This window comes from Engraulis encrasicolus, chromosome 18 (assembly GCF_034702125.1).
Source record: "Engraulis encrasicolus isolate BLACKSEA-1 chromosome 18, IST_EnEncr_1.0, whole genome shotgun sequence".
Classification (NCBI taxonomy): Eukaryota; Metazoa; Chordata; class Actinopteri; order Clupeiformes; family Engraulidae; genus Engraulis; species Engraulis encrasicolus.
Window position 1 is genome coordinate 34,563,574 of NC_085874.1, and position 26,737 is coordinate 34,590,310.

General features: G+C 43.8%; 3 protein-coding genes and 1 long non-coding RNA gene across 5 annotated transcripts in view; 2 read left to right on the plus strand and 2 right to left on the minus strand.

The window, feature by feature from the left end:
* Window positions 1–1,898, minus strand: part of itpk1a (inositol-tetrakisphosphate 1-kinase a) — a 68,410-nt gene extending 66,512 nt beyond the window's left edge. Inside the window, exons 1-3 of one of the 2 annotated variants that reach the window (XM_063223504.1) lie at window positions 1,823–1,898; window positions 905–978; window positions 614–784 (exon numbers count right to left, since the gene is read on the minus strand). In XM_063223504.1, coding sequence (XP_063079574.1) covers window positions 614–708 — 95 coding nt within the window. In that variant the 5' untranslated portion in view covers window positions 709–784; window positions 905–978; window positions 1,823–1,898. Of the gene's footprint in view, window positions 1–613; window positions 785–904; window positions 1,801–1,822 lie in introns of those variants that run through there. The other variant, XM_063223505.1, reaches the window with a different exon arrangement.
* Window positions 1,899–2,225: 327 nt separating this feature from the next.
* tmem251 (transmembrane protein 251) lies at window positions 2,226–4,017 on the plus strand. Its single transcript, XM_063223506.1, has 2 exons — window positions 2,226–2,362; window positions 3,342–4,017. Exon 2 carries the CDS (start codon window positions 3,356–3,358, stop codon window positions 3,833–3,835), a length of 480 nt encoding a protein of 159 aa, XP_063079576.1. The 5' UTR covers window positions 2,226–2,362; window positions 3,342–3,355; the 3' UTR covers window positions 3,836–4,017.
* Window positions 4,018–7,190: 3,173 nt separating this feature from the next.
* Window positions 7,191–8,805, minus strand: LOC134469325 (uncharacterized). The gene is made up of 2 exons (XR_010038965.1): window positions 8,546–8,805; window positions 7,191–7,279 (listed from the first exon to the last, which is right to left on the minus strand). It is a non-coding gene; the product is annotated as an uncharacterized LOC134469325 (long non-coding RNA).
* On the plus strand, window positions 7,538–20,112 carry ubr7 (ubiquitin protein ligase E3 component n-recognin 7). The gene is made up of 12 exons (XM_063223503.1): window positions 7,538–7,683; window positions 9,469–9,598; window positions 9,910–10,049; window positions 10,266–10,326; window positions 10,632–10,727; window positions 10,997–11,050; window positions 11,196–11,301; window positions 11,521–11,708; window positions 14,823–15,035; window positions 15,959–16,130; window positions 18,133–18,194; window positions 19,763–20,112. The coding sequence occupies exons 2-12, from the start codon at window positions 9,470–9,472 to the stop codon at window positions 19,853–19,855; spliced, it is 1,314 nt and encodes a 437-aa protein (XP_063079573.1). The 5' UTR covers window positions 7,538–7,683; window position 9,469; the 3' UTR covers window positions 19,856–20,112.
* The last annotated feature ends 6,625 nt before the right edge of the window (window positions 20,113–26,737 follow it).

Below are 26,737 nucleotides of genomic sequence, written 5' to 3' on the forward strand. Positions count from 1 at the left end.
AAACAGCCGGCTATTCCTGACAAATTCCCCCTCTTTCCACTGAAAGCCTCCCACACTCCATTTGCTCTTTGTTGTTTACATAATAGCCAAACCCCTGGGTCTGTCCGCGGCTAAAGAGCTGAGGCACTCTACGCCCCGTGCCTCATACCTGACACATTCTTTGAGGATGACGGCATTAGAGAGGGGGACCACGACTCACTCACTCACTGCCCGACTAGCCAGGCTTTTCTGTTATGCTGCCCCTGTCATGTCATTCCTCTGTGTGTGTGGGGATAAGGGGAGAGACCCTAGCCTAGTGAGTATGGAATGACAACTGGACTGGCAGGAAAAGCAAGTACACGGTCGGTGGAGTTTCTCCAGTCTACACACAATCAAAGCCCTCAGAGAGGACTAGTGTGGTCATGGACACCAACTCTTCAGCCAAAACCACATGTTACATTGAGGCAAGGTGTATTATTAACGTGTGCTGTGTAGAGCACATTCGAACCATGAGCAAATTTTAACCAATCAAACCTGTGTGTTGTTCTGTTCACACCAGAGAACTATCATTTCATAACCTCTCCAGGATAAGGAGATGAGTTAACCATAGACACACATAAGGGCCAGCAAGTACCTGCACATGTCCACGAATGCCAGGAAGTTCAACTTCTTGATCTTCTTCTCGCTGAGCCAGTAGCCCACGCGCTTGCCCCTCAGGAAGGTTTGCATCTCCAGACTGGACTGCACAAAATACCAATAAGTTGTCCTCGAGGGAGTAGACACCTATGACATGGGTTCGTTAAACCTGAAGAAGATCACAGTGCAAAATGCCCTTTTTAAATTCATTAGAAAACGAAAGCAGCTTTGCTACGAATTCGCAATGGTTTGAGGTGATATAGATGAGAATGATGATCAGCCAGCCTACCTTACTTTCCTTGACAGAACTGTTGTAAGAACCTCCCGCTGTCGACCTACTTCATCGTTATTGTACGGACAGCACTATGCAGGAATCAAAAGAAAGCATCCGTCGGTCTCCAGAATTTCTGGTAAGTCAGGTTAGTCGCAGAGCTAGCAGAACCCGTCTCGAGACACGGAACGTGCCCTCCTGAAAAAATGTACTGACCAGATGATGTTTAAAATTCCCTCGTTCGCCGAAATCCTTCTAACTCAATTTAGAATCCGAAATGAAGTAACTCGTCATTGGTTGTTGGCGGTGTGGTGTGGCCCGACAGCACTGCCTTGCAATCTATTGTGGACTTCCCATTACAATGACGAGGCGTTATTAAACTGAAGTAGTGATCAGTCACTCCCTTTTATACCTTCAGGCTGTCACGAAAGGCGATCAATTACTCTATGCCACACCATGTTGAGTCCACAGGTTCACACACTATCCATTGCTGGAACGATGTGTGAGTGTGTGACTTGTGGGACACTCCGATGTATCCAGGCAGGGCACACCCTCTTGGGGTTGGCTTTAGTGAATGACGGTGTATTTCAGATAGGCAAGAAAGTTATTCCGACCACTGTACAGGAGTAGCCTACAAATGCATATCCAGGTCGGATTCCTGGAAATTCCACCATATCTTCTGGCGATAAATGCTGTTTACTGTTCTTTAGTTAGGGTTAGCTGATAGGCTACATGCAATCCACATGGAAACAGAGAAATGTATTGTTAACGCGTACATAATTTGTGATCTGTTTAGGTTAATCGTGAATACATGGGTATCGTAATACATACATTGTTATTGTCTTACAACTGCAGTTTAAAGTGCTAAGACAGCATGCATTGCATAATATACAAGGCCTCCCTGACAAAACATGTGTAACCAGTAGTTCTTCTTACCAATTCTTCATCACTTGGCGTTTTGCTAGCAGGAGCAATTGAACAATTTTCGAACGTGTTGTGCAAAGTCTACGCAAGGCTAGAGGGTGTCCATCCGTGCCAAGAACATTGCAGCATCTTGCATCTGTCATTTTAAGGTAACCACAGAACTCTTCATGGCATGAGCTTATAACATCTGTAACACCGTATGCAGTTGGCTACGCAATAGCTGACAGTTAGAACTAGATAGCCTACCAACTATGCAAATTCCTCATGCAACATAGCCAAAACAGCTTGAATATCGTATGAGTAGGGTACAGCACGATGTTACAAAAAGTAAACGCTAGGGGGCAGTAACACATGTAACATTAGCAACAACTACATCCCGGATATCGCGTTTTAGGAAGTTTAGCTGGTCATATGACAGCACAGAAAGAGCTCTGTGTGAACTGAAAGAGAATGGATCTCCGTGACTTAGCTCCGAAAGCATGGGAAATAAAATAATGAATTCGCATGGCTAAACAAAACAGCGCGAGGACTTCTTTGTTGCGCGTGTGAAAGGTGGGTCACTCTTCCATTCAACTCTCAGCAATCGCTTGTTTACAAAACTCGCTCGAGTTTGTCATCACAACATATGGTTAGCGTGTATTAGCCACTGTTACACAGTTCATCTATCGGCGTAGATATGTTGTTTTTACACCCAAGCATATAAGTTATCTGTCTGCTATGTTTTCTAGTCTACTTGCAGACCAGACGCGATATTGCAAAATTGCGCATACATGCCAGAGACATGCTGCATTCACAACTAAAATCGGTTTGGTGGACAGCAAGGCTTTGTGACTTCCTGTCGCCGTTTTGTTTGTTTGTCCATGCTCTATCTCTGTGTGTAAGGGTGTATGATTGTGTTTGCATCTTACTTGTACATTTATTTGATCAGCCACTGTGCCAGTGTTGCAACAGCATAGCCTATGCGCCATATTATATGCAAAACAGGATCATCAAGGCTACCTCGGCAAACTCATGGGTCTAAAGTCCAGCATGGTTGGAAAGAGAACTGAGGTTGCCTCGTCTTGTGACAAACCCTTCCAGTAATAAACCGTCTAAACTGTAATACAAGACATTCAGATGTTGGTGGTTGCTTGCTATAAAGTGGGCTTAGTTCAGCCATTTGTCACAATACATTTTTCAAAGTGGCGTATGTTCTCCGAGTTGTTAAATTGTAGATGATAGTTGTCTGTTGTGCCTGTTCCACCAAGCAGGGACAACAGTGTATGAACTGTACTCAAACATTTATGTTAAATGGAACCAATAACGGTTTTTTTTAAAGGCTCAGACGTCAGGTGGTAGCCTACAACCACAGCTAATGCCCATAAATTAATTAGTAATTGCTAATTAATCTACTGCAGTGAGTATGCTTTTTAGATAAGCCACTAAAAAACAAAGAAATAAACTAATCCATACAACCGTGGTGATGAACATAAGTTGTTGTGGTTGCACCCAATAATGCTGCTACATCTCTTTTCTGATTGCTCGTCTTAAGGAGGAGTATGGAGAATGATGAATTTCCGTCAGCGGATGGGCTGGATCGGCGTGGGACTTTACCTGCTGGCCAGCGTGGCTGCCGTGTACTATGTGTTTGAGATCAACCAGACCTACAACCGCTTCACCCTGGCCATGGTGGAGAAGGCGGCGGCCTCCGTGGCCCACCACCATACCACCCAGCCCCTAGCACCTCCAGACATGCCCCTTCAAGGATCCTCCTCGTCGTCCTCCTCCTCAGTCGTCTCCGTCCCCGTCCCGTGGCTCCAGAGCCTGAAGACGCGCCTGCTGCTGCTGCCCTTCTGGGTGTGGGCCGTGCTGTTCCTGCTGCCCTACCTGCAGGTGTTCCTCTTCCTCTACTCCTGCACGCGTGCTGACCCCAAGACCATCGGCTACTGCATCCTGCCCATCTGTATCGCGGTGCTGTGCAACCGCCACCAGACCTTCACCAAGGCCTCCAATCAGATCAGCAGGCTGCAGCTGATTGACACCTGAGGGCATTACCCAATAGGGACAATGTTGGTGGTGGTGGAGGTGATGTCTGGTAGGGGGTGGGGGCTGAGACAAACTGCGTTGCTGGTCCATACTGTCGCTTGATAGATGAAGTGAGCCAGGGCATCTATCAGCAAGATTCTTTATGACATCGTGTAGGAGGACCAGAGGTTTGTAAGTCTCCAGATTAAAGGGGTATGCCACTATTTTGGGGCTTAATACAGTTAAAATCGTTGGCTGGAGTTTATAAAGGTGGTAAAGTGTCTTATTTTTCATGTTAAGCGTTGTCTTGCTTTAAGACAAGTTAAAAGAGGGAATATGTCGCTAAGCTAGTGAAAGTCAATGTATCCGTGTAGCATTGTAGCATGCTACACGGATACATTGACTTTCACTAGCTTAGCGACATATTCCCTCTTTTAACTTGTCTTAAAGCAAGACAACGCTTAACATGAAAAATAAGACACTTTACCACCTTTATAAACCCCAGCCAACGATTTTAACTGTATTAAGCCCCAAAATAGTGGCATACCCCTTTAACACTCCCGTATGCCCTGACTCAGTGTGTTAAAGAACTATTTGTGTGGTGGGGGTTTACATATGTGTGTACTGTACTGTATGTACGTACAGGGATAATAATGTATGTTTCAGGATCTCTAAAACACTGTCAAGTGCTTTCAGACTTTTGTACGCCTCCGGTTCATATTTGACAAGACGCTCACCGCCAACTGGATTGTTTAATATTTTTTGTCTGCTGTAAATACTGAGTCACTTAAACAAAGCCAATGGCTCCTCTTCGTTTTGTATCATGGACATTTTTTTTAGATATAAAAGAGTGCGTCTGTAACATGCCTGGCATTTTGATTGGGTACATCTGATTTAAGGTACAACAATGACAATTTGTAGTAAATTGTACTATATAGACATAAGTTCAAAGTGAAATTGGTGTTTTGCTGGTGCTTTTTTAAAGTAATAATAACTATCCGTCACCTGAAAGATTTACTCAATGCATTTGACATTTTTTTCATTCGACTTTGTTTTTTGGTCCAACTGGCATAGTTCACTTCACAAACGTATCATTAGGGGTTATTGTCAGATATAATGCTTAAAGCAGGCAGTCCTCATGAATGTTAAGTGTTGAGTCAAAACAACTTGTTCTCTCAGTTTGGTCCCAGTGGGGTGGGAACCCCTGGTCAAAGTTGACTTGGCTGGTTAAGATCATGGATGTTAAAATGGCTTGTTTAATACTCAGTGTGCGTTCCAATATGCAGCCTTCCGTCCTCCACTTGTGCTTGTGGCCTCGTACCAGGAAGTAATATATTGTGATGACATCACTGACAACAGTATTATATTTTGAAAATCTCACAAAAGCTCAATTGTTAAGTCATTTTCTCATTTGCACACTGGATGGTGAATCAAGAATAGTCCCCCAAAAATTGTTGTGGCTGGGCGGACAGCAGGGAAGCTTCACTGTTTTGTCCATGGGGACGAGGCATCAGCCAAACTTGAGGCCACAAGCACAAGTTGAGGACGCAAGGTCGCATATTGGAATGCACACGGAATCTAACAAGCTTGGATGAGTTTTTTGCAGTTCACATGGATGAAGTAAAAACTGCCATTCATAAAATCATAAACAAGCTGGCGATGAGATCCAAACTCCTCAAAAACAAACCTTATCGTGAGCTTCTTTCTGATTTAAAAGAAATCTGGAAATACAGAAATCAGTTCAGATTTCGTGAGGAGTGAGAACGGAGTAATCCTTTCATACTAGCAAAAGTTTGATTCAAGAGTGAGAATTAGCCATTTTCCGTAATTCCAGTTACTGGCTGTTTTCAGCACACTTCATTACATGCCATCTGTGCCATTAGAAAAAAAGATTACAATTATTGGCAGCATATTCAATATTTAATAGGTTTTTTATTTCATTTTTTACTGTCATGTAAAGGTTTAGGATCTCTGCTCACATCTATCAGTTTGTGATGTTTATGGGGGGAAAAACTACAAAAAAAATTGTGCTTTCCCAATGTGTCTTAAAATTTGACTTTTTAAACCAGGTGGTGTTCTCCAATGATGGATGATTGTATGATTTCAGTGTAATTTTACCCCTTTTTTGACAAGCCTAGATTATAACTGACGTCTGTGTTTGAAAAATGAATGCATGCGATTTCTGTAAATCTTTCTATTGGTCTCTTGTGCCATGGAAGTTTTATGTTGAAAGTGTTAATTTCTGGCAGTCAAGGCTGTGGGGATTTTGAACAATGATATCTTAGAATTAATGGCTCTTGTGTTTTGCACACTTCCACACAAGAGGCAACATTACTGAATTTGTTTGAGTAAGTATCCTCCAAATCGCATTTGATTTGGTGAGAACAACAAAAAAAATCATGGTATTACTCGCTGTGAATTATATTGTATGGTTGTGGTTTTGCCATTGCCAATTTATTTTATAAGATGTGGTTCTCTTTCATATTTATAGGACCCTTTGCTCATACACATGCCTTTTGGTTAAGCACAATGTTAGCTGTTATATCAATAGCAGGTGTCCACGCTCTCTTACTAGCAAATTTACAACCTCCAGGTTTCCTACTGAACCATCTTCTTGGACTACACCCCCAGACCATTTCAATGAAAGCTTTGCCATTTTCACCTCTTGTTGCTGTCAAGTCACAAACCAACACACTTCAATACTGCATTGATGTGAGTATAGCATAGGATTACGTAGTGGGTTTTTGCCCAAATGAGTGTCATCATTGTCCCGTGACAAAAACATGGTTGTTCTTTTGGGTTTATCACTTGCTCTGAATCGGCATATACTTGCTGGAATACACCTCTGATGTACTACTTTTGTTTATGCCATAGATCACTGTTAAGTTAGCGGATGTATGTTTCTCTCCCCCGCCTCAAAGTATGTCATTATCTGAAATTCTAGCGCTTTTTTTTTGGAAGACTGGGGTTGTCTCTAAAGGGCTTTTATGTGTATATTTTTAAAACTGTGTATATTTATGTTGGGGCGCTTTAATTGCCTTCATAATCTAAATGCACTGTGATTAAAGGCGATGTCTGGGTTTGGAATAATAATAAAAAAATCGTAGAATTTATTTCTCAATGTCAAATCTCACATGCACCATCCACTTGTGAATCCTGAAAACAATCACACACACCCCATTCAAGGACAGGTTGAGCAAACATTAGGCCTTTTGCACAGACTGTACAACTATAAGACCACACCAAAGTATTCAGTGTTCTTAGTCCTGAGAGCATGAGCTGCCTTGCTAATGTCCCTCTCCATATGGAGAACCTTGAGTTGCCACACAAATATTTGTGTGGCTTATGATGTTCAAGGCCGTAACATCTTCATGCGTTTTGTTGGTGGTTCTTGGCTGGCTGGTAGGATCTTTGTTTTTTGTGGTTCATCATTTTCTCCATCACTATCTTCATCGTCTTCTTCGTCTGACGGGAGAAATTATGAAAATGTGGATTAAGAATAATACATCCATACATTAAAATAACATGCGAGGCACTAAACTAAATTACAATCAATGTGTCAGTATTTCTGATAAACACAATTGATTTTGTTAAGATTACGTTTTTAAAAAAAGTATAATTAGGCTATTATGAAAGTTACACAAACACACACACCGGGGGCGTCATAATAATGACAGGAAACGACTGTTTATCGACAAATGACAGGTGCATCCTAACAACGTATCCTAGATGTCGTTCTACACATTGATGATGACAAAGTAGCATCAAAAAACTTGGATCATCCTCGTTTCTCCGGAGCACTAGCTTCTACGTCCACCACCGCCCAAATCCATCGGGCTTTTCGACCCATCTATTGCTTCACTGCTAAGGTAACAGACTTGTTAAATTCCCTTAAGATATTGTTCTTGCAGAAGAAGGCATTTGATCATAATCTAACTCCCCTATCTAGCCGTCACAATATCCTAACAACGGTTTAGCAGGGGAAGAGGGCTAGTGGGCTAACAGTTAAGAATTTCACATATTCAATCACCAATGTACTGAAAGTATTCCAGTCATATTGACATAATATGGCCGTAACGATGAAATCAAATGGCCTGTCTCCGTTAGGCACTAATCTCAAACCAACAATGTTCTGGCTAGTTATGATTTGCCTGTCATGTTGACATGTTAGCAAGAGCTAACGTGTTCTCATGGAAGCGCAGCAACTGGCTAACAAATCTGATATCAGCATTACTGCGGAAAACCATTGGCCTCAAGCTTCTTCACGACAATCGAGTTAATTCAACAGAGCGCGTGAGTTAGATTGCATGCACATAAGCAAATATTCTGTTCGTCTGTACAGCAGATGGGTGTTCATGTTTGTTAGCTACATTGCTAGCGTTATCAGCCAGCTAATGTTTGAAGTAAATTTTGTGCACGACTTACCATTGGGTTGGACATCTCCCTTTTCGTTTCCCCGTTCTTTTAAAACAAGTTCTGTCAGAACCCCCGAGATTTCAGTGTTTAGTTTTTGCACCCCAGTGATCATTGATTTCAGATTGTTTTCTACTTTTACAGTAAATAAACTGGACTGTCCATCTCTGCCTTTTAGCGTCCCCCTTAACTCACAAGTTGCCATGATGGTTATGCACTTTACCCTTTGAACTCTGACATTATAGCTAAGACAGAAAACACATCCAGCCAAAAAGCAAAACACCTCATATCACCCTGAATAATCTGCCTAGAGCTTACCGTTCAATGGGCTCTTAACGTGTAAAACGAGTGGATCAATTTAATCAGCAGCTCCAAAGTATCTATTTGACACATTCAGTTTAATCTTCATTTATTTTTCGTACTAAATAACGTGCACTCTGTGCCCTTGGCAGATATGTTGTATCAAGCCTTCAATGACTCGCGAGAATATTATATTTCTCATAATTTAAACTGCAGTGTTTTAGTGACTCAACGACGAAAGAAAATAATAATGAAGGTAAAAAAAATACAAGTATCGTGTTCTGAATTTCCCGCCAAGGACGTAAACATTTACATAATGCGGAAATCAAGCGGATGTTGTTATTGCGGGGGGGACATGCTCAGAGCCATCTAATATCAGAGTTACGCCACTCCCATAGACCTCTATGGACCAATCTTTCCACAGCAATGGCGGCTCTCATGGAGCCTCACGGAGCGTTAACATGGAAATCCCCATTGACTTTAGTTCTATTAGAAGTTACTTAGTTCCAGGAGGTGGCCGTAGAACACAGAAAATGTGGTAAAGGTAATGTAATTTGTTTGTACTTAATCTTTGTTTGCTATGTGATAGTTCTGTGTTAGTTTCCAACGAACAGAAGTTTACTGTTAAGAAACATTTTAATCTACGCGAATCACATCACCAACCGACTTCCTGGTCCCCGGTTTGCGCAACTCTGTTATTAGATGGCTCTGGACATGCTCACGCTGGATCACAACAAGCAGTTGCTAGTTAGCTCAGAAAACGTTTGAAGTAAATTCCTCATAACAGTCGCTACAGTACACAGGAGTTGTCATACACAAGTGTACGGATTCTTTATCTTTGTGGACAGAACATTCCCCTATTTGCTGAACTGCTGCTGCCCGGTGGCTCTGCCCTGGAACAGGAAACCGAATTTATTTTTTTGTACTTCCACTTCTTCAAGGATGGCGGCAAAGAAGGAGGAGGAAGCTATTGTGTCTCTGGTTGATGTGCTGGAGGAGGACGAAGAGTTGGAAAACGAGGCGTCTGCTGTACTCGCTGGTAGTGACCCAGACCGATGCTCTTACCCCGAGGTGAATATTTGAGCCAAAAGTTAACTTGCATATTCATCTTGCATGTCACAAGAGTGGTTGGTTCGTGGACGGCAACCACCGCTAGCATGGTGTGATGATCCGTTGTTATGTCCATGTCCCCGTGCAGAATATAAACCGATTAGCAAATAACGCGAGCTCATCAGGGCCGTCAGTTACGTTTGTGTATTGTACTACCAATAAGGCAGTGTTTCATGACGCAGTTAAAAACACACAGATGCCTTACTTAGACAAAAGCATGTAACAAGAAGTTGCACCAGCTTGACATTTTGGTGGCCTTTTCCTTCACTCAGGGGTATGTGAAGCGACAGGCTGTCTACGCGTGCAGCACCTGCACGCCAAAGGATGGTGACTCCGAGCCTGCTGGCATCTGTCTGGCCTGCTCCTACAAGTGTCACGAAGGCCATGACCTGTACGAACTCTACACGAAGAGGTGAGTGATCTTCACCACACCTGATCCATAGACCTATATGCAACTAGCGATAATTTAGGTGATTTTGGATCATTCATCACAGGATAATACTGATCACTCATTGAGCCACGCTGATATGTAACCGAAGATTGATGTTGTACTTCTAGTTCCAGTTATCATTGTGTTATTTACTTTGGCAAAGAGCTCAATTTGTCATTGCTTGTCTTTTCTTCATAGGAATTTCCGCTGCGACTGTGGGAACTCAAAGTTTGGAGAAATGGAATGCAAGCTATTTCCAGTAAGTATCGCCCTTTTTTGTATGTGCACAAAGTTAACTTTTTTTCGGACAGTTGTGGCCAGGTTCCGAACGGACTTCTGAGTGGAAGGTCGTGCACTCAAATCCACAAGTGGACCAGAAGTGTCCCTAAAGTGCCTTCCGCATGGTGATGTGATGTCTTCACACACTGCTACCTGGACACCGTCGATAGTCATCACAATGTTGCCATTAAAAAAAAGAGAGAGCAAACCCTGACTATAATCACCACTGCAACTAACAATATTGTACTTTGACCGTTGTACCCCTCCTCCATCCTGTCATTTTAGGATAAAGCTCACCTGAATACAGAGAACCTGTACAGCCACAACTTCTTCGGGCTCTACTGCACATGCAACCGTCCATACCCAGATGTTGATGACCAGGTATTGTGCGCCAGGCGTAATGTTATCATTAGACTCTCATACTCTCCTGGTGTCTGGGGGTTATTTCACTTGTAAAACAACCTTGGCCTTTTCTTAAGCAGATGACTCCTGCAGATGATTTAGTACCGTTGTAGATTTACCACTTTCTGTGGGTTAACTTGGCTAGGTTTATCACTTCACCATGTTCTCAAAATACCCCTCCTGGCATAATGTCTTCTTTTTTTTTCCATCTGAGAATGTTAAACACTTTCATGTTTTCCCCCTCCCAGGTTCAGGATGAGATGATTCAGTGTGTGGTGTGTGAGGACTGGCTTCATGGGCGGGTAAGGCTCCTGGAAAAGGTGTAACTTGTGATTTAAAACGACACCATGCTCAGTACCATGCTCAGGGTACCTGATATAACACCAATATGAAAGCGTTAATACTAATAGCTGTTGTGCTTGTATGTGTACACATGGGGTCCTACAGCACCTGGGCTGTGCAGTGCCAGACGCCGTGGAGCTGCAGGAGATGGTCTGTGAAGCCTGCATGAAGAAAGCCCCCTTCCTCTGGACCTACGCCGCACACATAGCCGGTAGGTCTACTTTGTCATGTGGATGGGAAAATGTGAAAAATTGTTCTGACATGTTTGTTGTGTTGGTTGTGACTATTGTTATCACTTGTACAGTATTAGCATTAGTATTACTAGTACAATTATGCACTATTTGATATGGAATCACATTGGAGTTAGAGGTGCAGGGCTCCTTTATGGACTGCTGCATTTGAATGATGATGTTCTGTGTTTTTTGTTTAGTACCCCCAGTAGCCAAAGAAGAAGTGTGGAAACAGGAGGAAGAGGTGAAGAAAGAAGAGGAGGTGAAAACGGAGGAAGAGTTGAAGCAGGAAGGCGAGGTGAAGAAAGAAGGCGAGGTGAAGAAAGAGGGAGAGAAGAAGGAGGAGAAGAACACAGAAGAGAAGGCCTCAGGAAGCTCAGGAGAGACGGTGGGTAATACAAAACACACACACACACACACACACACACACACATACACACACACACACACACAAAGGGCTGTTGAGGTCAGGTAAGCTTATCTGTAAGAATGTGAGCGTGTACTGTATGTGTGTAAATGATGATGTGTGTCTAATTAGGTCCTGATTGTGTTCGTTTCAGTAATAAGTGTTTGAAAGGCCGTCTGTGCATTTTCTTCATTTGAACAATGCCAATGCCAGCTTTTAATGTATTTGTTACATCTGCCTCTGTTTAGGAAAGTGAGCGTTTCGTTAATCAGTCTTCAAAGTACTGTCTGTGTGTTTGGGTTATGCGAATGGTTCCTTTGTCTGCTTTAGTGTGTGTGTGTGTGTGTGTGTGTGTGTGTGTGTGTGTGTGTGTGTGTGTGTGTGTGTGTGTGTGTGTGTGTGCGCGCGCGCGCACGTGTGTGTTGTCTTTCGATAATTAGCCTTGTTAACACTTTGTTTATGTTGGGAAATGATTCCACTGTCTGCCTCAGTGTTTGTTATTGTGTTAGTGTTTTGAAGACTGATTAATTGAAACGTTCCTAGCACTAAGAAGATTAAGATGTATATTTGGATAATCACGGTTGTGATGACATCTGACACAGACCTTGTGGACCAACAGGTTTCGGGGTTGTGTCTTATAGGTCTGAAACGGTGTGTGTGTTGTGTGGTTTCTCACCCCACAATAATCAATAATCTGACTTTTCATAAACATAGGCAAACCAGGTCGTCGTGTTTGAATACAAACTGAGGAAAGAACCTATTAAGACATTTGCGTTGCCCAGTTTCCGGTGCAGTGTAAACAACAGTCCTGCTAGAGTGGGCAAGCGCGTCGTCATCATGGCATTGCATCTCCCTTCCACCAGGTGGTGCTAGAGGTTATTTTAACAATCAGATGGAAAGGTTTCAAGTCTAGAGCGAATGAATAATTGATGCTAATGAGGATGACACTGTCTTTTTTCCTAGCCATGGGGACCACGGTCATGTCTTCTTGCGGCGGTGCTCTGAACTGGGCCTTTCATTTGAATTAGTTAGTTATACGTGTGCTTTTAGCAGCTTTGTCAATCTACATACAGTGCCCTCCATAATTATTGGCACCCCTGGTTGAGATGTGATTTTTAGCTTCCAATTATTTTATTTTTTTTCTAAATAATATGGGACCTTAATGGAAAAAAAGAGAAAAATCCAACCTTCAATACAAGTGCATTTATTCAGTGGGGAAAAAATCCCACATAAAGAAATAATTATTTGACATCAAATAATGTGTGTCACAATTATTAGCACCCCTGGTGTTAATATTTTGTACAACCCCCTTTTGCCAACAAAACAGCACCTAATCTTCTCCTATAATGTTTCACAAGATGGGAAAAGACAGAAAGAGGGATCTTCAGCCATTCCTCTTTGCAGAATCTCTCTAAATCATCCAGAGACCTGGGTCCTCTCCTCTGTACTCTCCTCTTCAGCTCACCCCACAGGTTCTCAATGGGGTTGAGGTCAGGGGACTGAGATGGCCATGGGAGGAGCTTGATTTTGTGTCTGGTGAACCATTTCTGTGTAGATTTGGCCATATGTTTAGGGTCATTGTCTTGCTGAAAGACCCAGTGACGACCCAGCTTCAGCTTTCGGGCAGAGGGCAACAGATTTTGATTTTAAATGTCCTGGTATTTCAAAGCATTCATGATGCCATGCACCCTAACAAGGTTCCCAGGGCCTTTGGAAGCGAAACAGCCCCACAGCATCACTGACCCACCCTCATACTTCACAGTGGGTATGAGGTGCTTTTCAGCATGCGCATCTTTCGTGGTACGCCAGACCCACTTAGAGTGTTTGTTGCCAAAAAGCTCAATCTTGGTCTCATCTGACCAAAGCACACGGTCCCAGTTGAAGCCCCAATACCGCTTGGCGAACTCCAGACGCTTGCGTTTATGATTGTGAGTGAGGAAAGGTTGTCTCCGTGCATGCCTCCCAAACAGCTTGTTGGCGTGTAGACAGCGCCTGATGGTTGATTTGGAGACTTTGTGACCCCAGGATGCTACCATTTGTTGCAATTCTGTAACAGTGAGCTTTGGAGATCTTTTGATTTCTCTTACCATCCTCCTCAATGTGCGTGGTGGCAAAATAAACATGGGTCCTCGTCCAGGCTTGTTTACCACTGTTCCAGTTGTTTTGAACTTCTTAATTATTCCTCTCACAGTGGATATGGGCAGCTGCAGTTGAGTGGCAATCTTCTTGTAGCCTCTGCCTGACCTGTGAAGGTCGACGCACATCTGCCTCACTTGTATGCTGTGTTCCTTTGTCTTTCCCATGTTTAAGAGTGGATAAGAGAAATGGCCTCGGTGTCACGTCATGTTTATACCCCAGGGAAACAGGAAGTGATGAATTACTAATTAAATGTTCCTACATACTCTGGTAAACTTTGTAAACTACTGTAGAAATGACAGAAATGCTTCAATTATATTTATTTCCTGGGAATTGTTAAGGGTGCCAATAATTGTGGAACAGGTGATTTAATGAAAAATAATTATTTTTTAGTCAGGGATTTTTTTATTTTCTTACAATTCATTTGAGTTGAAGGCTACATTTTCCTACAATTTTCAGTGTGACAGTATTCTTCTGCAATAAACACTGAATTTATTTTAAGGCTTTTAACACCTCTCAACCAGGGGTGCCAATAATTGTGGAGGGCACTGTACATACTGTATGTGTTGCATTGTCAGGTTACTTCAAGATCCAAATAGAGAAAGGGCTATTGGATTGTGTGTAAATGTACTTCAAATCTCTCAATCCCGGTCCTTCCTCTTTCTCTCTGCCCCACTCTGTCCCCTTTTCTCTCCCAACTATGCTGTCTGAATGAAGGCGTAAAAGCCCAAAAAGTATTTAGGAAAAAGTGTGTGTGTGTGCGTGTGCGTGTGTGCGTGTGTGTGTGTGTGTGTGTGTGTGTGTGTGTGTGTGTGTGTGTGTGTGTGTGTGTGTGTGTGCGTGTGCGTGTGCGTGCGTGCGTGCGTGCGTGCGTGCGATGGCTACGATTATGTCCTCGTTTCTAAGTCTCTTTGGTTATAAAGCGTCTGCCTAATGCAATGTAATGTAATGTGTGTGCAGGCACAGGTGAACGGAGCGTCTGGCTGCAAGAGGAAGCACAGTGAGGTGGAGGCGGAGGTGGACGTGGTAGGCGAGAGCTCCAGGGAGGGGCCTGCAGCGCGGTGCAGCCTGCAGGAGCTGAAGCTGAGGAGGGAGGCCCGCCGGGAGGAGGTGGGCGCCGTCTTCTGGCCCACCGGCTGGAGGTCTCGCCTCTGCTCCTGCGACAGCTGCAAGGTAAAGGATTGTAGAAGTGAGTGTGAGATGTGAAGTCGTTAGGACTTGGTTACTATTCCAAGAACAAGGTTAAGTGACAAACCTGGCTAAGTTAACCTACAGGAAGTGGTATACCTGCGTATAGATTCTCCACAGGAATTATTTAGCTAATAACATGAAGACTCCAGGCTCTTCTATTAGATGATTTACCACTACCTCAAGGTCAATTTTACCTGGTTTACTACTTAGCCACCAGGTACTTGGAATATTCCCCAGGTCAAGCAGGGTGTTATTTGTTGTGCCTGTGCACTGGAATATAAGTAGAATATACTGTATATTAGTAATATATATTAGAACGTTATTATTTGATGTGTCTCTGCACATAATTGTTGTCTTGCATTTTATGTTTCTCACTGTCCGATGTGTAGGCAAGATCTTAAAAAAAAAAAAAAAAAAAAAAAAAAAAGCCAGTAAAGCTGACTGAATAAATAACGTGCATCCCAGCCATGACACTGTTCCTATAGGATTAGGATATTAGTTGGCAGTCGGGGATTAGACAGTTAAAACCCTGATTCAAGCACTATCTATCTATCTATCTATCTATCTATCTATCTATCTATCTATCTCTATCTCTATCTCTATCTCTATCTCTATCTCTATCTCTATCTCTCTCTATCTCTATCTCTATCTCTATCTCTATCTATCTATCTATCTATCTATCAAATCAAACCAAGCTTTATTAGCATGAATGATGCAATCATTGTTGCTAAAGCTGATACAGAAGAAAAATAATATATATAAATGTTTTTATTTTTTTTTAAAGGAAAAGGAATGAAAAACAATAACAAATGTGATGACTTTCATTAAACTAGTGTAAATAATCACATTAAATATCTCTCTCTCTCTCTCTCTCTCTCTCTCTCTCTCTCTCTCTCCGTGTGTAGAGGATGTTTGCAGGTGCGGCGGTGCTGTTCCTGCTGGATGAGGGGGACACAGTGCTGGCGTACGAGACCAAAGGCAAGAGCACGGAGGAGGCGGGCGGCTCTGGGGGAGAGGAGCTGCTCATGTCCGCCTTCAACAACCTCAACCGCGTCCAGCAGCTGGAGATAGTCTACGGTGAGCAGAGCAGAGGCGATGGCCGGGGTGGGGGTGGGGGTGGGGGTGGGGGAGCCTAGTTTATACCAAAGACTAAAGAGTGCTAAGCTTGATTAGAGCAAGATACGATGTAGTGAAGTATGGCAGTATTTCACTCTGGACACAATTTTGGTAAGATGTAGTATACATGTATTTGTCAAGTCAGCTTTATTGTCAATTTCTTTACATGCACTGGTCATACAGAGAACTGAAACTATGTTTCTTACTTTCCTGTGCACACATAGACATTTGCCTCTGAGCATGGTTCAGAATCTTTGAAGAGGGCATTTACACCGGAAAATACATTGATTATGTTGAAGTATTCCTCAATGGACACCATTTTGGTAGCCTAATCTCTTATATGGTTGACTTTGAACATGGTTCAGAATGATGTTCTAGAATCTTTGGTTTAGAGCGTAGATGGGAAGAGGGCTTTCAAGTAGGGCTGCTCGATATTGCAAAAAATCAATATCACGATATTTTCTGCAAATATTGATATCACGATATTTCAAACGATATATACGAAATTCCCTACCCCCGCCACTATTATCGTAGTGGAGTAGCACGCATAATAGCTTTCTAGTTTCTAGTGCTTTCTAGTAGCATAATGTCTGGTAAGTCTGCGTGAATGTAGACTTGAGGAGAGCACGAGACCCGAGAGGCATCTATTTTTCTCGACATAGAGCTAGTTCTGATGTACCACTCCTGCGTTTTGCTTAATCCCTTGGCTGCCATACTGCACCGTAGCGTTGCAAATGACAAATGACAAAATATCACGATATATGAATTTTGATATTGATATCACGATATATGATGAATATTGATATCGCGATATAAATACGATATATTGCACAGCCCTAATTTCAAGGCGCGTTGGGATTGGGAAGTGCTGTTCCATGGGCGGCGGCATTTCAGGGGTGCGTGGTCATGTGAATCATGCACATGCAGACCAAGAGTGCGTTGCAATATGCAACCTTGCCTCGCCCCGCCTCCTGGCCCCTCCTCCGTGGAGAAAACGATGAAGTTTCCCAGCTGTCAGCCTAGCCACAACAACTTTTGAGGGACTGTTTTTCATTCACCATCCCGATTGCAAATGAGAAGAAGACTTAACAATTGAGCTTTTTCAAGATATTGAAATATAATGCTGTTGTCAGTGTTGTCATCATGACATATTACTTCCTGGTACGAGGAAACAAGCACAAGTGGAGGAGGCAAGGTCGTATATTGTAACACACTCCTAGATTCTAAATGATTTAGTGCATGAAGTGCATGTGAAACTCATCCTCACAACAAACAATGTATGGCAAAAGGTGAAGAAGTGACTAAAATGGCAACAAAAATGGGTGTCTGTCTGGCCATACCACACATGTATGACTAGGTAAGCCCACTTACTATCTACAGTTTTTGGTTTTTAAATTTACTTCAAGATCATTCATGTTGGTGTAGAGATATTTTCCAGTGTAGAGATTTTTTCCAGTGTAGAGATTGGTGAACCATTACTGCATTTGGATCTTGATACTGCTGGGTTGATACAGAACCTCCACCATACTCTGCTGCATTACTGTGTATATCGTATTCATTTGAACTCTCCAGGTGCTGCTATGGATGGACGTGCCATATTAGTCAATCTTCCCATAACTTCATCACCCAGTTTCTCTTCTGAAGTCTAATTTTGCTGTTCTAGTGGGACAGCTACGTTTAAGGTGGGAGGGCTGAGCTGCCTTATCGGTGAGCCATTAGAGGATTTAAGAATGAGAGTGATGAGGAAGGTGAGCATGTACAGAGGGAAGGACATAAATGAGAAGGGTATGGAAATGTAAGGGCGTTTGGGTGGAAATTAGATGCACCAAGGTGAAATTAATGTCTAGCCTTTTTTTTTTTAACAATGAGCCGTTTTTTTCTTTCTAGAATACATTTAATAAGTAGCTTCACTTTGATACACCTCAGTCTGGCTTGTAACCACTTCAATGTCTCTCTGTTTCAGAATATAACGACCTGAAGGCAGAGCTGAGAGACTATCTGCAGAGGTTTGCAGCAGAAGGAAAGGTGAGTTAACACTGAAACACCGAAACAGAACAGTGCACGACTGGAATGGAGTACTGTATGGCAAGAAGTCTTGAGGCCCCTCTGTCAGTGCAAGGGCCCTAGAATCTTAGACCCTTTTCCCTTCTGGCAACGCCCCTGACAAACACGTATTGCAAGCCAAGCTCTCAAGAATCCTCTTTATTATTTACACGTCATAAATCTAAAAATGCATTTGTGAACTGAACAGTCAGCTAATAGTGTTGGGCGACCTGGATTAATTTGTTGCAATCCAGGGCCACATTTTCCAAATGACCTGGTTTTACCTGTCTATGTCAACCGCATGGTCACTCAACCAGGCAATAAGGGACGGGCACAGCGCTTCCATTCTGGGTACGCCGCCATATTGATAGCTAGTTGCTATGGTAAAGGGAGAGTGACTGCCTCCACCATGCATGCAGTTCTGGTCTCTAACATCGACAAGCCGGCTGTGTCCACAGTCATGAATGTGTGCTACCCAAAGCACAGACACAGCACGCACTGAATACCTTCAACAACAAGCACCACACCACGATAACTTGACAATCGAGCAGTTTGGCTTCTGCATAAACCCGGCGTTCCCACAGGTAGGCGCCTCACCTGATGGCCTAGTTAGCTGTGACTGCTGTGGACAAGGCTGCCTGGAAGTGAAATGCCCTGCTAAGCACAAACACAGCACTGTCCAGGAGGCTTGTGACGCAGACAAAGACTTTTGTCTCCACAGAGTTGATGGCATTGTTCAGCTCAAACAAGGTCATAGGTACTACACACAAGTGCAGACACAGATGTTCATGACAGGTGCAACCTACTGTGACTTGACGTTGCCTGTATCCTGCCAGATGTCAGCTTCTGGGAGTCCTGTCTGAGGAAGGCACAGGAATTTTTTCACAAAGTTTGCCTCCCCAAGCTCATCTGTGGGTATTAGACCAGAGACACCTCCACACCGGGATAGAGTGGAAAGTTATATTTGACCATCTTACAGCAGCAACCCATGCTAGCCGGCGACTCTTTGTTATGGAGGACATTTGTTCTCCATTGAGACGCCTCCAAGTTGGAAAACGGTAAAAAGATAATCCATTTGGGATTTTTTTCCCCGTCCCGTCACAGCTTGCGCTTCTACAGCCTACGACACAGCAACGGGCGACCATAACGACAGCAGAGGTCAAATGAAACGGTAAAACATAAAGCAAACTACTAGCAGAATAAAGCAAGTCCTCACTGTAAACAATGGGCTGACCCGCTTCCAAAATGTCTGCCGCGCAACGTGTGACGTCATGTGCCCGAAATTTATTGCCTAGGCAGGTAGGACCAGGCCATTTGGAGTATGTGGCACTGCATTGTAAGATAATGAATCTAGGCTGCCAATCACTGTTGATGGGAGGATCTTTGTATATACATTTGTTCGCATGTGCTGCAAATTGAGTGGCAAGAAAAGAGATGCAACTACATTCCCACTTCAGTTAGTGAGCGTAATCCATGGCGTGAAAACTCATATCTTGGCAACACAACCACCAATTTTATATTTAAAAACTCTTTTATTCCGCCGCACGCAGGTGGTGACCCCCGAGGACATCCGGCAGTTTTTCGAGGAGCAGCACAGTCGCAAGAGACGGCGGGCCAACCCGGGCCAGTATTACTGTAGCTGAACCAACCAGACCAGCCACCCACTACTCGACCCCCACCACCCACCCACCACCTCCCCTACCATGAATGTTTATCCCACCTCTCCCTGCTGGAGCCAGTAGGCTAACTTGCCCATGTGCTACTTCCATCTCATCCCCTCTGCAACCCACCCACCCGGCTGGTCCACCACTACCCTTCTACCCAAAACGTCTTTACTTCCCTAGAGAAGAAAAAAATGTTTTTTGAATTAAAGTTATGTCAGCTAGAAGCTATGAAAGAGGTCTTTGTGAGCTTGTTTCTGTGGACTGAGTAAAAGCTTTGTGTTGTCAGAATATTTTTGTTTTCCGTTGGAAAAAGCTGCAACTTCTGGAAACATGAGTGAGAGGATGCGCTGTTCTGCTCATTCTGGTCCTGATAAAGGCGAGGTCCTATTATCTAGCTCTACCTGTAAAAGGATGTCATATTACTCCTAATGCTAGCTACCAGAGTTACCAGACACCAAATTATGAAGTGTGCTGTTAGCAGCTGACACGTACCCAAATTCCTGTAGCAGCACCCACACATTTGCAAGTGTGACCCAGTGGAGAGAGAGCAGTTTTTTCATTTTGCTTTTCCAAGCTGTGGTTCATTTGCTAGAAAGCTGCTTTCTTGATCATGTTCGTATGTATGTCAGTGTCCTTGATTTAAAGAGGAAAGCCCACTCTGCAGCTGATTCCCCACCCCAAGGCCCGATCAGACCAGGCTGTGGAACTGTTCAGAACCCACCAAACCACCATCAGTTTCAAGATTCATGGGCACACTCAAATTCAGGGATAGTTGTTGCTGTCTTTGGGTGCATGTCCAGTACAAGTCATTGGATAAAGCAGGACTCACTTGTGTATTCTCTCTTCACTAAAACGTTAATGCACTGTCCAGGTTACGCAAACAAATTTCAGCCTGAACTAAGGGCAGCTTCAGGCCAAAATGCATCTGTGTAACTTGGACGTGGTGAATTAAATGTTTTATGCAAAGCGAATAAGCAAGAGAAGTTTGTCATTGGGTGACGACCATTTATCATAGTTCTGATGGAGGCAAGTAGCAAACATCGGGGGTATGGGCCTGCGTTGGAAGGGCATTGTCCAAAATAAAGGAAAGCTGAAGGAGTTATTAGTTCTTGTCGGTTTGTTTTTTGTTATTGTATGATCATATTTTCAGTGTTCTGTTCTCCTGTCCCCTTTCTAATCTTTGAAAAATAAAGAAAGTAATTATAATGGGTGCAGTGATTTGAATTTATATATATATACACACCCACACACGTGTATATATATATGAAGCAATGTGAATGCCTACTTGCAGTTGTTGCTGTCCTAGGGCACTCAAGAAGCAGGAGAGCCAAAAACAGTGAAGATCAAATATATAAGCCACTATATCAGGGGACAAATCCCCTCCAACATGAAGTATTTAACATAACCCTGCTCCGGGGCGAGCAACTATCTACATAACGCTGACTCAGGAGCTTAGGCGAAATTAAAATACTTAATGCAGGGCAGTTTTAAGCATGGATTAAACTTAAAGCAAGCACACATAGGCTACTGCTGTTATGTAGGAAGATGATTGCAGGGCGGACACCTTGTCGAGTAAAGCTGCTTTCACTTTCCCAAACTCTCAACATTCTAAATTTGGCAGTTGCTGACAATTGGTAAGTGACAGGCATTGCAATCCCAGGGTGCGTTCCAATATGCAACCTTGCGTCCTCCACTTGTGCTTGTGGCCACATACCAGGAAGGAAGTAATATGTCGTGATGACATCACTGACAACAGCATTACATTTCAATATCTCGCAAAAGCTCAATTGTTAAGTCATTTTCTCATTTGCAAACTGGATGGTGAATGAAGAATAGTCCCCCCAAAATTGTTTTGACTAGGCTGATAGTGGGGAAACATAATTGTTTTCTCCACGGAGGCAGGGCATCAGCAAAACGTGAGGCCACAAGCACAAGTGGAGGACGCAAGGTTGCATATTGGAATGTACCCCTAGTGTCTAACTATACTGGTGAGGCACCAGCACACTTCTACATTCCAATATGCTACCTTGCGTCCTCCACTTGTTGACTCTATTCAATAGGCTGTTACTCACAGGTGCTCCACACCCACCCAATTGAATCTTGGATGGTTGTATTAGAGGTCTTAATCCATGATCTTTGCTGCATTCGATTTCCTGCATCCATCGCACACAGCTATTGGCACTAGTCATTATTCCAGACTTTATAGACTGTAGATTATTTGTTGCAGGTCCTATTTTAAAAATCAGTCTTAAACCAATCACCTCGATGTACAGTAGTCTCCTCAGCACACATTTTTTGATACATAGATCTTAGGCTAGTGGTCTCCAATAATTTCTCCAAGGGCCAAATTACGAAGTGACGCTGCAGGCCATACCAACGCCCAAACCCAATGAGAAACAAGTTAGATGTCTGGACCCAGAGAACAGATTTTCGCGCTTCCGTGTTCCCTTCTTGACAATGACCCAACTCTCTGTGAATGCCTTGGAGTGATGTGACCCACTGAAGTTTTGGTGATCGAAAATCACACCCATTTATGTTTTCAGTTGTTCTGACCTCATGGCAGGCCAGAAATTTGCAATGCTTGGGCCGGATTGGGCCCTCGGGCCTTTGTTTGGAGACCAAGGTCTTAGGCCCATGTTGAATATGTGCAAGGCCATCTACACCAACCATCCAAATAAAATATGACCCCAGACATTTTCTACACTTTCAGCGCACTTCATCCATCTCATATTCTACATGCAAACGAGGAAGTTAACAAAATAATACTGCATTGATTAAATGAAGCACAAAGATCAAAATCAAATGAAATCACAAGACAACCAGACGTTTCTACCAAAGCAGTTTATTTTGAAGACGTCAGTCACCTATTTGCAGAATAAAATCCATCACTTATGTACCCCCCATGAGAAGAGTAGAAAAATAGACACTTTCCACAATTCCTGACAAGGATCTACAAGAAAGCTTTTTGCCCTGATATATATACCAAATACATGTTGCATATTTGTTATATATACACACACATACGCACACGCACGCACACACACAAACATACGTATATTTATATATTTATATATATTTATAAAAGTTCTTTACATGGAACAAATCAGACATTTTTTGCGGCATTAAGACCAAAAGTTGTACTATGTTTTTTTTTTTTTTTTTTTTAATCCTACCTTTTTGAAAAATACTCTTCAACAAACGAGAGGGTGAGGGGGGGAATTAAAATGAAAAAGGGAGAGAAACAAAACCCACAAGTATTTACAGTAAGCTTTAGCTACGGTATTACAAAGAGCTTGGTCAACTTTAGGCTTGTAGAAAAGGCTTGCATAAGACAAAAAGGGGGGGAGGGGACAGTGGGGGACGTCATCAAGGGGTCAAGGGGTCAGGGGTCATTGAGATGGGTCGGCCTCTGATAGCCAAGGCACTCGATCGTCTAAAGAAAGCTAAGGGAAGGACCCAGAGAATGTCATGTGATGTCACACAACACACACACATGCACACACCTCTTGCCTCGTCTTTGTTGTTGCATCACAACCCTTAGAATGAACTAGGACCAAGTTGATTTCGAGCCAACTATGCAAACAAAAAAATATATAAATACAGAATAAACAAAAATAGGCCTTTTGAGTGTAAATAATAATAACAATAATAATAAACATCTGTTGAAGGGACAGTCCCATAATCTGCCAACAGGGGGCCCAGTTTCACAGCAACTGGGACACAAAAAGAAAACAGGGGCCAGAAAATTTAACAAAACAAATCATTCAATACCATACGCCCGCATGTAATTTTGCTGGATATCGCTACAGTTGAAATTAGTGCAACATTCTGTACATTCCTCACCAACAGTTCCAACAAATGATGTTCACCAACAACACCTACAAATCAAGAAAAGTAACAAACAAAAACAACAATAACAAATACTTATCTCTAAGGCTGAGAAAGGTGAGTATGGCCAAAGCACAAAACCTCAACAATCGTAGCTCCTCTTAAATGGCTGTAACTACCCCACTATCATTCAGATGCAACGGACGCACATAACACAACATCAACACAAAAACAAGAAAACAAATAAGCAAGCATCCGTGCCAATGCTCGAGATAAACAAATGAACCGACCAAACTCCATCATTACCTGCTCACTACTGTCCCCACAACACTAAACACACAGTACACAAAACCAAATCTCTCACACACATCATCACTGAGCAATAAAAAGCTACTTCTGAGACCCTTTTCCTAACAGCTTTGAGAGAAATAACCCACACTGAAGCTTCCATTACCCCAGAGTGAAGATAATGACCTGTGACAGAGTTTAGGGCTTTTCTCAACGGCCTGAGCTTAAAATTTCAAAGACACTGACAAAAAAAAACTACGAAGCAGCCTGGGTTGTGTGTTTTTTTTTTCCTCCTACAACACGTCAGTTGCAGGAACTTAATGCAGCTGACAGCGGTTCGTGCTTCTGCTGCTTTGAGGGGGGAATATTACCATGAACCAAATATAGCCTTGCTCCCTCTCCACACTGGAGGAAGAGGGAGATGGGAGGAGGAGGAGGAGGAGGAAGAGGGAGAGGGAGATGTGAGGAGGAGGAGGAAGAGGGAGATGGGAGGAGGAGGAGAGGGTCTAGTGAGGTGGGATGGGATGGGGATCCTTCTCCACATCATACAGAGGCAGGAGAGACACACACACACTCCAGCAGCTGTAGATGGGAGGGCCTCAGCCTTTCCACAGCTCTCAAAGCTAGTGAGAGAGAGAGAGAGACAGAGAGAGACAGAGACAGAAACCTGAAGATGCGGCTGCACTGAAAGCCAGAGGGTGTGGTGGTGGTGTCGTTTGTGTGTGTGTGTGTGTGTGTGTGTGTGTGTGTGTGTGTGTGTGTGTGTACACGTGCATGTGCGTGTGTGTGTGCGTGCATGTGTGGTGTCGGAGGAAGAGAAGCCAGTGGAGTGGGTGTGGGTGTTGGTAGCAGTTCTGGTGGGTGGGGGATGGGCAAGCTGACCTTGAGTAACCCTACTGTGCACCAAAGGAACCTGCAGGGGGCAGTGCAGACACACCTCTTGGGGGGCCAATGTGATGAGGAGGCAAAGCTTGGCATAAAGGGACAGTCAGCAGCAGTGCCATCACGCAGAGGCAGAGCTATAGGGGGGCGAGCAGGGCATTTGCCTCTGGGCCCAGGGCCCTCCTGTATTGGATGTGGGGGCCCTACTGTCACCTTGGCAGGCCGTATGGGGGCCCTATCAGTGTCTTGCCCTAGAGCCCTGTGTGTAATTGTTCTGCCACTGCCATCACGCCGACATACCAACCAACCATGCCAGAGGAAAGAGGTGCCCTTTTAAAAAGAAAAAAAAAAACACTTAGTCATATCTCAGAGAAAACCCCAAGATGTGAATGCAAGCGAGGCAGCTCCCTGTGGTCCAGCAGCAAAACTGGCTTTGAAACTGGCATCACAGTTTGGGATAAGAACAACAACAGACTGCAGTGGGTACATCGATCATCTAAACAGCCCCTGTGAGCACCATACCACCAAGTACCAAAAGGCCAGTCGTTACAGCCAAGCACTGATGTTCAGGTTTCCTCAGCAGGACCATTCTAATCCATCTCCCTCCCCAGGACTTCACCCGAAAAAACACAGCCATCCAAATGAGGGCATTGGGACTTTTCAAGAAGTGCGTCATAATTAATAGTGGCCACACTGTTCAAAACGGGGCACCGCAGACTGAGTGCCAGCTTGGCACGGAGCCAGTTCTTGGGGACTGGCCTCCTCTGTGCCCGTGCCCGTGCTTCCGACTGTGTTCTCCTTGGGACCTCAATGTCCCTGAACATCCATCCATCTTAGGAGCACCCGCCTTCACCCACACCCCCACAACCCGACCTGGTTGCCATGGCTTGGTGCCTGTGCTCGCTCTCTGCTGTGCTGAGACAAGTGTGGCCTAAGGCAAGGCTATTTTTGGGGTTTCCGTGCCTTTCAATAACTCCTCCACTCAGATACTGTGTTGTCCTCTAACCAATGGCACCCTCCTCGTTCAGGGGCAGAGTGACGACTTTGGCCCACCGCAGTGCAGTGCATGCTTTTGCCTCTGAAGGTATCGGCCATTAAGGCCACCCCTCCCTGTTATATCCATCTAATCTTCTATCTCATGTCCGTAGAGCTACTACGGTCCTACAAAGCCAAAACGTAGTATCTGCAAAGCCTGAGAAAAAGGCAATTTTTGCCTCCTTTCCACTGCCGGTTTTCTGGTAGGCCTACAGCTCGACACAGCGTGATTCGTCCGCCACTTTTTGCTTTTCTGCACGACACAGCTCAATCAAAGAATAAATAATGGTGGCCGAGTCGCACCGTGTCGAGCTGTAGGCCTACCAGAAAATCGACAGTGGAAAAGAGGCATAAGTATCCTTTCTTTTACCCTCCTCAGTTTCTCAGCGTTTCCCTTCTTGTTCTGGAAGCCGCATGGAGAAAGCCACGGTGCACTCACAAGGAGGTGTCAGCAAAGGTCAGGAGAGAGTGACGACACCCACAGACAGACACACACATCACATACACTAGCCTGGGTCCTGACCATCCCATAATACTACCATTTCATTTCGTATTCATGGTCTGGCATTTGTTTGCTCTGAAGCGATTGTAGGAAGCAGGAAGTTTGCACTCTAGTTTGAAATTATTGGACACCTCTCACCCAATCGCTGGCAGTTACTCAACAACAACATAGCGCAGACCAATGGCTCTGGCGCAGATGTGTACGTCATTGTCACGAGCGTTCTCCCCCTTTCGTCCCCACGTGGGGGGCGTATTCGATTATTGGCTGTTTTCTGGGGGGGGTGTTGCAATCAAAATTCTACTGCTCCAAGCACTCCACAGAGAAGC